Source organism: Muscardinus avellanarius (genome assembly GCF_963383645.1).
Source record: "Muscardinus avellanarius genome assembly, chromosome: 16".
Lineage (NCBI taxonomy): Eukaryota > Metazoa > Chordata > Mammalia > Rodentia > Gliridae > Muscardinus > Muscardinus avellanarius.
This window is the reverse complement of record NC_137802.1, coordinates 11738092-11750804: the sequence shown is the minus strand read 5'-3', so window position 1 is coordinate 11750804 and position 12713 is coordinate 11738092. Positions and strand designations below refer to the sequence as shown.

The window sequence follows — 12713 nt, the reverse complement described above, 5'->3', positions numbered from 1 at the left end:
CATGAATTTTCTAATTTTTCTGCCTCTTCATCCATGGTGGTTATTGTTGTCTTTTGGATCATAGCCCTTTCTCATGGTACGTAATGTCACCTCATGGTGGGTTTAATTTGCATTTCCCTAGTGACCAAAGATCTGGAGCATCTTTTTATGTACTTATTACCCAAAGGCACATTTGCAGTTTGATCTTTTACCCTTAAATAAAGCTTTTAAAATTTTTTTTGTTGGTGAATTATAATTACATATATAGACACATATATATGTGCATATACAACAGTATATATATATGTGTGTGTGTGTGTGTGTGTGTGTGTGTGTGTGTGTGTGTATAATAGTAGGCTTCATCACAATACAGTCATGACTGCACAAAGCATAATTTGGTCTGTTTTATTCCCTCGTACCTAGCCTTTCCCCTCACCTCCTCCTTCTCCCTCATCTCTATTCTCTGCCCTATTGGTCTCCCTTTTATTTTCATGAGACTTTCCCCCTTTTCTCTCTAGTGTCCAATTAGGAGAAAAAAACATACAACCCCTGACTTTCTGAGTGTGCCCAATTTCACTTAGCATAATATTCTCCCGTTCCAACTCTTCTCCTGCAAGTGACGTTAATTTTGCTCTTTTTTTATGGCTGAATAAAATTCCACAGTGTGCAGATACCTCGTTTTTTCAAATCCATTCATCTGTTGATGGACACCTGGACTGCTTCCATAACTTGGCCACTGTGAATTGTGGTGCTGTACACCTGGGCATACATGTGTCACTGTAGGATTCTAACTTTAATTCTTTGGGGGAAATAAGATGAGTGGTAGCTACAGCTGGGTCCTATTGTGGTTCCATTTCTAGTCTTTTGAGGAACCTTCTTACCGATCTCCAGAGAGGTGGTACGAAGTTATAATCCCACCAAAGACACATTTCGAACTGAAACTAAACAGAATTATGAACCATTTATGGTGTATCTGAGGATCTCTGATCTTATGAACCATCTTTCAAGCGTCAGAAATAATCTTACAACTGAGTTGATTTTATTGCCATTCATAAAATTGTCATGGGAAGATTAAGTAGATGGATCCACCTATTCAGTACTAGTTCATTGGCATGTTTCATAAGTAGCTACTGAGGACTTTCATGTGTCTGAGGCTGTGCTCAGTTCTAGGAATGAAAGAGAGAATGTGACACAGTCCTACATCCAATTCCTTCTGGAGGTATGTGGGGAGGATGAATGTGATCTGTGTGGTGGGAATTAGAGTGAGTAGGAGCTCCGCCAAGGGACATCTGCTCACTCCCCCAGCACCGGGGAAATCTGAGAAGTTAGAAGATAAGTGTCAGATAAGTGTCCCTAAGTATTACTAGCTACTAGCCAGGAAAAGATTGGAAAAGAGCATTATCACAATGGAATTGAAGGGGCCGGAGCTGGGTGAAGAGGAGGAACAAGGTCCAAGCACAGTCCTAGCATATCCAGCAATTAAATGTAGCTCTCTATGACTTGATGTTAGAGTCCTGGGGAACAGGAGGGGAGCAGTGAGAAATTAAGCTGGAGGTCATTAAGCAGGGTCAAGATCAAGAAGACAACCTACAGAGGGCTGCTGATGCCCTTTGGGATGGGGTCATGATTTCCTGGTTCTTTGGGAAAAAGAAGTGGGGCAGGCTCTGGGCTTTCCTTTACAGAAGGAAAGGTGTCCCCTGTTTTAAAACTAACTAACTCTCTTTCTCCCTCTCTTTCTCTCTCTCTCTCCCTCTCTCCCTCTTTCTCTTTCTTTCTTCCTTCTCCTGTGGATTGAAGATGACATCTGCTATTCTGTGTTCATCAGATGCTACATCACCCTCACCCAATCTCTGCACCTGACCATGAGCGGGGCTCCAGCAGGACCTGCAGGCACAGGCAAGACCGAGACCACCAAGGACCTGGGCCGAGCGCTGGGCATCATGGTCTACGTGTTTAACTGCTCAGAGCAGATGGACTACAAGGTACAGCTTCCAGGGAGATGAGGAACTGGGCGGTAGCTCAGACTAGGGGTGAGGTTTATGCACACTATGTTGGCCTGGATTCCCTGAATTTCAAAGTCCAGAAAGAGAGGTTTCTATTTACTCCTTCATGGTAGATCTGAGGATCTCTGGCCCCTGGAGCTTGCCACCCTCTCTGCGAACCTCTTATATGATCAAGAAGTGCAGCCTCATAGGTTCTGATTCTACTAATGAACTTAATGACCACCAATGGGTCAGTCCTTCACCATTTGAGTGAGTCTTCATTTCATCATCTTTAAAAGAAGAAAAAGAACATATATCCAAAGCCCTGAAAGCATTACATGATCTAGATATACAGAAAGGCTCAGAAGTGGCTGTGATGAAGAGACTTGTCTTGTGTATAACAGCTATATGTGAGCGTCTCTGTTAGATGGACATTCCACGTGACATGGTGGCACATGCTTTTAATCCCAGTACTTGGGAGTCCGAGACAGGAGGATCACAGGTTCACAGCTAGCCTCAGCTACTGAGGCTCTCCCTCCGCAACTTAGACCCTATTTCAAAATAAAAAAAAAAAGTAGGGCTGGGAGTTTAAGTCAGAGGTAGAATGCCCCTGGGTTCAATCTGCAGTATTGCAAAAAAAAAAAAAAATGGACATTTCCTAGCATGTTCTATGGGACTAGATTGAAATCTGAAAAAGAATGGAATATCTCTGGTTTGTGTTAACTGTTTGCATTTCTCTTGCCAAAATATCTGATAAGAACAACTTAGAGGAGCACAGGTTTATTGGGGCTCATGGTTACAGAGGGTGAGTCCACAGTTGGCTGACTCTAAGACAGAAACATGGAGGTAGCCTTTGGCGGAGGAGAGCGGCCCAACTCATACCAGCTAGAAGTAGAGAAAACAAGAAAAGAGACCCAGGAACAGGGATAACCCTCAAGGCTTTGTTCCCAGTGCTGCACCTCCGAACCTTGCTGCACTGGAGATATGCTTCAAAACTCTAGCTTTTAAGGGGATATTCTAAGCCCAAGCCCTAACAAGCCCTCCTCCTCACAAGAGACTCCCACAGAAGACCAGCGCAAAGCTAATGTGCTTCATTCAAGCCCTCGTCATTATTAAAGACTGATGTGCTCCAGCTGGCGTCACAGAGAAAAGCCAGAGATACAAAAGGCCCAGGAGGTCACTTCTTAGCTAGAGACATTCTGCTCACGCTGAAAATAGATTATTTTTTTAAAAAACAGTGCCAAAGCAGATCGCCTCACTCTCTCATTTAATTTTTTTATTTTGTCTTATCGCATGTGTTTTGGTAAACTGCCATAAGTCCTTTTTGTCAATAGGATGACATGTAAATTAATTTAGAGTAGAAAAAATAGAAACCGTTCCATGAAATAGGTTAAAGGTACACAAATGGCATGATAGATCAATTGCAAAAAATAGGCTTGATGTAAAAATAATTTTAGAGATGACAAGATAACTTGCAGTTACAGAATTAAGATTGTCTCTTGAAGTGAGACTCTTCTATGACGTGAATAATTTCTCTACTATATAATATTTCTGTGCAAAGAGAAAGAGTCGTGTGGCACCATGTATTCTCATAGCAAGCAGAAAAAAGAATGATCCAGGCCCAGAATAACTGCCCTCCCTTTGGTCCTCATTCCCCTACATTTCAGCACAGCTGCTGTTATTGAGGAACACATTAAGATAATGTTTTTTGAAGTCAGGCTAGAAGAGGATTTTTTTTCCTCTAAAAAAAAAAAATAGACTCAGCCTTCAGAGTGACTTTAAGCATCTCAATTCTTCTCCACTTTAGCATTGGCGGCGTTACTGCAATAAGTAGCGTCTCCCAAGGGGAGCATTCTGAAAGACATACTCATTGGGATGGAGAAGATGTGACGTATTGATTGAAGGAAATCAGCGGATTTCTTCAAAGTCATACCTAGCATAGCAAGCAGGAAGCGATGAGTTGGCCTCATGGCCAGGGGTCACCAAGGCCATTTTACCCCATTCTTTCCAAACTAATCTCTGAGCTCTCAGCTCTGAGAGTGCAGGATGGGAGGAGGAGTCTGTCTCCCGTTCTTCTGAATCATGAGCAAAGCTTTGCATCACGTCAAGGTCAGAAACTGACTAGAACGGCATTAATAGGCACAGTCTTAATGCCACAGGCCAGGACGAAGGTGACCCCTTACTAGACACCAGTACCCCTCGGAGGACAGGCAGCCTTGCCAAGTTGTCTGTAAGCTGCTGTCCCCCTCGGTTGTCCAGCTGTTGGGAAATGACTTTTTACCACGAACACTCCAGAAATCAAGTTGATGTATTGGGTATTATCACTGCTCAGCATGTTTTGAGCACTGTGGGAGGATGGAAAAAAATAGATGAGGCTTAATTCTGCCAAATCCACAGCTGGAGTCACCCCCAAAATCAGCGCAGGGGAGTTCCTAAGAGGGAGTGTCCCAAACTAACCCGAGATGGGCTAGTGGGGATTCCAGAGAAAGAAACACACAGAAGGTTGGGCGGTGGCTCAGTGGGAGAATGCTTGCTGGGTATGGGGGAGGCCACAGGGCCCCCAGTTCAACCCCAGGCACCAAAGAAAGAAAAAGAGAAAGCCTGGCGTGGTGGCACATGCCTGAAATCCCAGTACCTGGGAGGCTAAGACAGGAGGGTCGCAAGTTTGAGACCAGCCTCAGCAACTTAGTGAGGCCCTCTGCAACCCAGCCACACCCTATTTCAAAATAAAAATGGCTGGAGCTGACCGAGAGTGGTGGCGCCCGCTTGTAATCCTAGTACTTGGGAGACTGAAACAGGAGGATCACAGGTACAAGGCCAGCCTCAGCTACTTAGTGAGGCCCTCCGAAACTGAGGGAGACCCTGTTTCAAAATAAAGAATAAAAAATAGGACTGAGGGTGTAGCTCGGAGGTAGAATACCTCTGGGTTCAATTAAAAAAAAAAAAAAAAAAAAGAAGCTGGGGCTGTAGCTCAGAGGTAGAAATGTCCCTGGGTTCGATTGCCAATACAAGAAAAGAAAGAAAAGAAAGAAAGAAAGAAAGAAAGAAAGAAAGAAAGAAAGAAAGAAAGAAAGAAAGAAGGAAAGGAGGGAGGGAAGGAGGGAAGGGTAGGGCACACAAATGTCAGGTTGATCATTCTAAAGCATTCATTAGAAAAATGTGCATGGTGCCACAGCTTAGGCTGCCAGTGAAGAGCAAAGGGGTGTTCAGCCCAGCATGTCCTCAGCAAGGGAGTCGGAATATGAAGTTCATATGAGAGCTTACAGAATTTTCACTCAGGGGTAGGGTAAGCTTCTTTCAGTGTTTTGAGCAACACCTTTAAAGGTGTCTGGGAATGTTCCAAGCCCGGCAGGGGATCAAGATTTCTGGGAAAAACCAGCAGCTGGCAGAGCAAGCTGCACTCTGTGGTTCTCACTCGGGGATGCAGGAAAAAAGTGAAGGGAATTGGGGCCCTAAAAATATTTTACATACAGAGATAGATAGTAGATAAGGGCCGCCTCGTCTTCCCTGAGTTTCAGGTGGAAATCTGGGTCATCCTGTTGTTTTGTGTCCTTCCTTCCACAGTTGTAACCAGTCACCAACATTGAGTCTCCCTTAAGCCTCTTACTCCCAGGCTTTCAGGACTTTTCTTCTCACCCTTAGCCCAGGCAGAAGCTCAGAACCTCACAGGGAGCACACCAAGAAATGTATGGGGATGATAGAGAGTCCTCGAGGGGTAAAGTGTGGGTGACAGGCATCTACCTATGGAAATTCTACCTAATGTTGTCTCTTAATGTGATTTTGTTGGTGCATTATAATTTAACATCAGAATGATGTTTAGAGAATATTGGGGGTTTTGTTTTATGAAAGGGATTTACAACTTTAAGAGCTTTCAAAACCAGTGCTAAGCCGGGCGTGGTGGCACATGCTTGAAATCCCAGCATTTGGGAGGCTGAGACAGGAAGATTCAGATTCACAGACAGACTCGGCACCTTAGTGAGGCCCTTTGCAACTTAGTGAGACTTTGTTTCAGAATAAAGAAGAAAAAATAGGACTGGAGGTGTAGCTTGGAGGTAAAATGCCCCTGGGTTTCAAAAAATAAAAAATAAAACTGCAAAAAATAAAAAACACTGCTCCAGATCAAGATGATAGATGTAGATAGATAGATGATAGATAGATAGATAGATAGATAGAAAATTATATTTCTCTTTTGTAATGGACATTTTATTTTATTGACTAATTTTTTATTGTTGCATTGTAGTCATACATCTTAATGGAGTACAAGATGGTGGAGGCCATACATGCTAACACATCACCCATTTAGCCCTTCCCCGGTTCCCACCCCATTCCTTCCCCCTCCTTCTCATGTTTGCCTTAGTGACTGACTTTGATATGTTTGTTAATGTACATCATGTACATTAGAGAATTTCCCTCTTCGCCCTTCCTATCCCCTCAGTTAGGTCACCTTATTTACTCATCTATAGCTTTTTCTTTTTCATCTAGAGTTCCTCCTATGACCCATTTTCTCCCTAGCTTCCGCATATTAGGGAGAGCATCCAATTTCTTATTTTTTGTGACTGACTAATCTCACTTAGCATAATGTTCTCCAGTTCTATCCATTTTCCTGCAAATGATGTAATTGTGTTTTTCTTTATGGCTGAGTAAAATTCCATTGTGTACATAGTCCATAGTTTGGTAATCCATCCATCTGTTGATGGACATCTTGGCTGGTTCCATATTTTGGCAACTGTGAATTGGGCAACTATGAACATAGATACATATGCATTAGTTTGGCAGTTTGGTTTCCATTCTTTTGGGGTAGATACCCAGAAGTGGTATAGCTGGATTGTATAGTAAGTTTGTTTTCATTCTTCTGAGGATTCTCCATACTGTTATTCCAAAGTGGTTGCACTAATTTGCAATCCCACCAACAATGGACTAGAGTTCCCACTTCTCCGCATCTTTGCCAGCATTTGCTATTGTTTGTGTCAATGCAATACCCATTAAATTACCAAGGTCATTATTTACAGACATAGAAAAATCAGTCCTTAAATTCATTTGGAACAGCAAAAACCCAGAATAGCCAAAGTAGTTCTCAGCAACAAAAATCATGCAGGAGGAATCATAATACCTGACTTTAAAGTATACTACAAAGCCATAGTAATAAAAACAGCATGGTACTGGTATAAAAACAGATATATAGACCAATAAAGCAGAATAGAAGACTCAAAAACAAATCTACACACTTATAGCCAATTGATTTTTGACAAAGGGGCCAAAAACATACACTGGAAAAAAAAGATAGCCTGTTCATCAAATGGTGTTGGCAAAACTGATTAACCATATGCATAAAAATGGAAATAAAGCCCACTTTCTCACCCTGCACAAGAGTCTATTCAAGATGAATCAAAGACTTGGAAATCAATCCGGAAACCTTGCAGCTCCTTGAAGAAAGCATAGGTTCAACACTGCAACACATAGGCACAGGTAAAAACTTTCTCAACAAGACCCCAGAGGCACAAGAAACTAAAAGGCGAATCAATACGTGGGATTGCATTAAACTGAAAAGCTTCTGTACTGAAAAAGAAATTATCAAGAACTTCAACCGAGAGCCAATAGAATGGGAGAAGATTTTTGTCACCTACTCCTCTGATAGAGAACTAATATCTAGAATATACAGAGAACTAAAGAAACTCAGCACTAAGAAAACAAATAACCCAATCAAAACATGGGCAAGTGAACTAAATAAGACACTTCATGAAAGAAGAAATTAAAATGGACAATAAATACATGAAAAAATGTTCAACATCATTAGCAATCAGAGAGATGCAAATCAAAACTTTACCCTGAGATTTCACCTAACTCCAACTAGACTGCCAATCATTAAAAACACAAACAAGAAAATTATATTTCTAGAAAAAAATCAATAGAAAGATGAATAGATAGATATAAAGATAACAGATATGTAGATGGGTATGTAAATTATATGTAGATGGGTATGTAAATTATATATATATATATGGAGAAAGAGAATTATATTTCTAGAAATAAATCAATAGAAATTATGAATAGGTACACAGACAGAGATGATATAAATAGAAATTTATCTTTCTAAAGCCGGGCGTGGTGGTGCACACTTATAATCCCAGTACTTGGGAGGCTGAGACAGGAGGATTTCGCAGGTTCGAAGCCAGCCTCAGCTACTTAGTGAGGCTCTCAGCAACTTAATGAGACCCTGTTTCTAAATAAAATACAAAAATAGGTCTGGGAGTATAGCCTGAAGGTAGAAAGCCCCTGGGTTCCATCCCCAGCACCACAAAAAAAAAGAAAAGAAAAGAAATTTATCTTTCTAGAAAAAAAAGCTGGATGGATAGATAGACGATAGATAGATAATCTCCACCTATAGGGTTATTTGAGGATGAAACAGAATCCTCTTAAGCACACAAGTGCCTTGAATTTACATCAGCTCCTCAGAGGCACCAGCCGAATACTCAGTCTGAAAGCATCGTGCTGTCCATTCTAAGACTCAAGTGGAAATTGTGGCTGTTCACTATTCGCTTCCCCAACTAGAAGGCAAGTTGCTCCATGAGAACAGTCTGTGTCTATCATCTTGTTGACTGCTAATCCCTCATGACCTAAAACAATCTCGCGTTCAATAAATATTCACTGAAAAAATAGAGGAACACGCACATTCCAGAAGCTCAGAAAAGAGATGGGTGCTATTTTCCCTCCCTCTAAAGTCTACCCCACACCCAGTCTGGCCCATGTGGATTGTGAATCTGCCAGAAGGTTGCTTTAATCATGTTCTCCACTCTAAACCTCCAAAGACCCCTCGTAATGCAAGACTTTCTTTCATAACCAAGGACTTTCTTTAGAAATTCAATTTTCCATCTGAAGTGGCACCTTTCTTTTTCTCTGGACACATCATTATTTTGCTTGTTTTCCTTCAATAACTTTTCTTCTTCTGCAAAACCTTTCCCTTTTTTTTCTACCTACCCAGATACAAGCCAGCATTTTCCATGTGTGTTGGGAAGCATACAGCTCTGACGATATTCTTATGATCTTCCCAATAGACCAACGTTCTGAGAAATGCATTCTGAGAAAATTGGGGATCGCATGAGAAAAAAAAAAAAGAATCCTCGCCATGTACAAAGTCAAATTACTTTTTTTGATACAGGATTCCTCAGGACCTTTAAAATGTGTGTGTGTGTGTGTGTGTGTGTGTGTGTGTGTGTGTGTGTGTGTGGTGTTGCTGCCCTATACCCTACCCTCAACCCACCGGTACATATTGTAATTTGGGCAAAAGCAGCTTCTGATACGTAGACTTGACCGCAAAGCCTTTTCATGGAGGAATCTCTAGTGTTCTGTGAAATACATTTTGCAAAGTGCTATTGTCCTATGATCTGATGTCCACCTCTGTGGCAAAACTGATCCCTCTGGAGCACCTTGACCACGCTAAACTCCTCTCTGAACTCCACAGCACTGGCAGTCTATAGTGTCCCCTGGACAAAGAATCCACGTGGCCCTTTTTCTCCTTCATTTGCATACTTTTAACTCCACAACTTAACTAAAAGTTCACAGATGAACTGAATCCCCCTGTGTCCAGCACATGATCAATGCCCAGAGCTGAGAGTTTAAAACAACAATAACAGCCAAGCGTGGTGGCGCACGCTTGTAATCCCAGCATTCGGGAGGCTGAGACAGGAGGATCGCGGTTCAAGGACAGCCTCAGCTACTTAGTGAGGCCCTCTGCAACTCAGTGAGGCCCTGTTTCAAAATAAAGAATAAAAATAAAAAAACAGGGCTGGGGGTGTCGCTTGGAGGTAGAATGCCCCTGGGTTCCATCCCCAGTACTGAAAAAAAAAAAAAGTAAGTCACTGGCCAATCTCACACCTAAAATATAAATAAATAAATAAATAAATAACCATAAAAATAATAACAACCAAAAACAATCCCAAGGAACATCTTTCCACCAAGGATGTCACCTTACTAATGACCTTGAAAGTCAGCTTCTTCCCCTTAAATGCCAGAATGGTCTGTATTTTCAGGACAGACTTACCTTGCACCCTTGAAAATGTTTGTTTTTCTCTCACCTGAAATGGTTTGCTTGCAGTTGATTTTTCAGAAACATCATCAACCTTCTCTCCCCCCAACTCCAGCTCCTCATTATTCGGGGAAAACTGCATAGTCTAGTCCAGCATGAATTTAAAGATACATATATAAGAGCTGGGGGTAATTGCACACATCTTCTTTAAACCCAATACTTGGAAGGCTGAGACAGGATAATCGCAGATTTGAGGCCAGCTTTAGTAATTTATCGAGGCCCTCTACAACTTAGACTGTTTCAAAATAAAATATAAAATAGGGCTGGGTGGTAGCTTGGAGGTAGAATACCCCTGGGTTTGGTCCCTAGTAGGAAGGAAGGAAAGAAGGAAGAAAGGAAGGGAGGGAGGAAGGAAAGAAGGAAGGAAGGAAGGAAGGAAGGAAGGAAAACTTTTCCATCAGTGAATGTCAAAGGCTAAGTGGAAGGCTTTCTATCTATATGGTGCAATAGAAAAATCATCTTTTATTCATTTCCTGGGATTTTGAAAGCTACAGAATCGACAGTAACACAACCCTAATGACATTTTATTTTATTTTATTTTAACAATTTTTATTGAACATAAATAGTATACATTTACACTATATTTGGTGCCCTCTCCCCCCCCGCCCCCGTTTTCTCTTCCCCCCTCCCACCAATGGTTGTCCAGGTTAACCATGTCTTATTCATAATTTTACACATGTTCAGGTGTAGACCCTCATTAATCAAGATCGGCCCGACATTTTAAAGGGATTTCTGCTCAAGCGTCTTGGAAAGATTCCGTCTGATTCTATGACTGGTGTTGGCACGCCATCACCATCAAAAATTTAATTGTTCTTGAAATTTCTATATAAGCTTCAGGCCAGGGGTCCTGAGGGGACTGGAGCTATCTCTGATGAAGAGGGTGGGAAACAGCTACAGATGGGATGGATGAGCCAGGTGCTATTGGTGATTTAATCCTTGTATGTTCCCTTGCAGTCCTGTGGCAACATCTACAAAGGCCTGGCTCAGACCGGCACCTGGGGCTGCTTTGATGAGTTTAATCGAATCTCCGTGGAGGTCCTGTCGGTCGTAGCAGTACAGGTATGGAGCCGGACCTGGTAGGAGCCGGGAGCCTTGTGGGTTTCATGGCCAGCACTGTAGAAGTCATACCCTCTTGCCTCAGGCTCTCCTCGGTACCCACTTTCTCTATCTTCTTGCCAACTCACACCCTTTCTTCTACTCCCTAAAACTAGGTCCCAGAAAAGCTTGTCCCCAATATAATTACTCTGCAATTACCCACCAAAGTATATCCACCTACAGGCAACGAGACTCTGTTTCCTTCTCAGTAAAACAGGAATAAAAAGAATATCTGTCTTGGCGTGGTGGTGCACACCTATAATCCCAGGACTTGGGAGGCTGAGACAGGAGGATCACAGGTTCGGGACCAGCTTCAGCAACTTAGCAAGACTCTCAGTAACCTAGAGAGACCCTATATCAGAACAAATAAATAAATAAAAAGCCTTAGAGTTGGAGGTGGAGCTCAGAGATAGAATGCAATAGCTCCAATCCTCAATACCAAAAAAATGTATATATAAATAAATATACACATGATATAGTTTAACAAATATGTCAATCACTAAGCCAAACATGAGAAGGAGGGAGGGGGTGAGAATGGGGTGGGAATTGAGTAAGGGCTATTTACGTGATGTGTACATGTATGTCTCCAATATCTTGTGTCCCCCCCCCATTAAGATGTATGACTACAGTGCACCAATACAAAATAATATATAAAAAGTATTTATATAAATAAACAAAACAGGGATCAGTATAACTCAGAGGTAAAACACCCCTGGGCTCAATAACAAGTAACACACACACACACACACACACACACACACACACGCAGACACACATAAAGTTAATTATTTAATTTTGAAATAGGGCTGGGTGTAGCTCAAACATAAAACACCTCTGTCAATCCCCAGCACCCCACCAAAAATAACAGGAATATCTGTCCTACTTGTTTCATGGAAATACCAAAAGGATAGACCAAGACGACAGCATCCAGCTGGCTGGAAAGATAATCCGCTTTGTACAAAGACCAGGATTTAAGTGTTATGTCTTCCATATCCTATCAAAGTCTTTGAGCGAGCCGTTCTGTCTCTATCAGCCTAATTCACTCAATTATCTAGAAAGCAAGGAAGACAACATCAATTCTGTTGAACATGCCTTTTTGGGGCCAGATTTTATGTGAGCATACCACTAGTCTTTCATCCAGAAAATGTTTCTTGAACATCTACAGAAGAATTCTCTGTACAATGTACTTGTGTGTGGCAGTGGGGGAGTATTGGAGATTGAACCCAGAGGCATTCTAACTCCAAGCTAAAACCACAGCCCTTTTTCTTTAATTATTATTATTTTGTTGTTTTGGAACAAGGTCTTACTAAGTAGCTGAGTCTTGCCAAGTTGTTGAAGCTGTCCTTGAACCTGAGATCCTCCTGTTTCAGCCTCCCAGGTACTAGGATTACAGGCATGGGTCACCATGCCTGTCTCACACAGCACCACTTATAGTCCCACATCAGCCCTGCTATTATATCTATTATCTAAATGGAGAGCTGAAGATTAGAGAAGAAAAGTAGCTTGCCTGCAGATACACTTCAGGAGAGTAGCAAGGTCAGGATTGGGTCCCAGTACCCAAACCCATGTTATCA

General features: G+C 41.9%; 1 protein-coding gene across 1 annotated transcript in view; it reads left to right on the top strand.

Annotated features, from left to right (window-relative positions):
• Positions 1-12713, top strand: part of DNAH9 (dynein axonemal heavy chain 9) — a gene marked incomplete at both ends in the record, with an annotated part of 402526 nt that overhangs the window by 118677 nt on the left and 271136 nt on the right. The window contains 2 exons of the mRNA XM_080712788.1: positions 1805-1961; positions 10999-11103. Of these exons, the coding sequence (XP_080568914.1) occupies positions 1805-1961; positions 10999-11103 (262 nt within the window). The remainder of the gene's footprint in view (positions 1-1804; positions 1962-10998; positions 11104-12713) is intronic.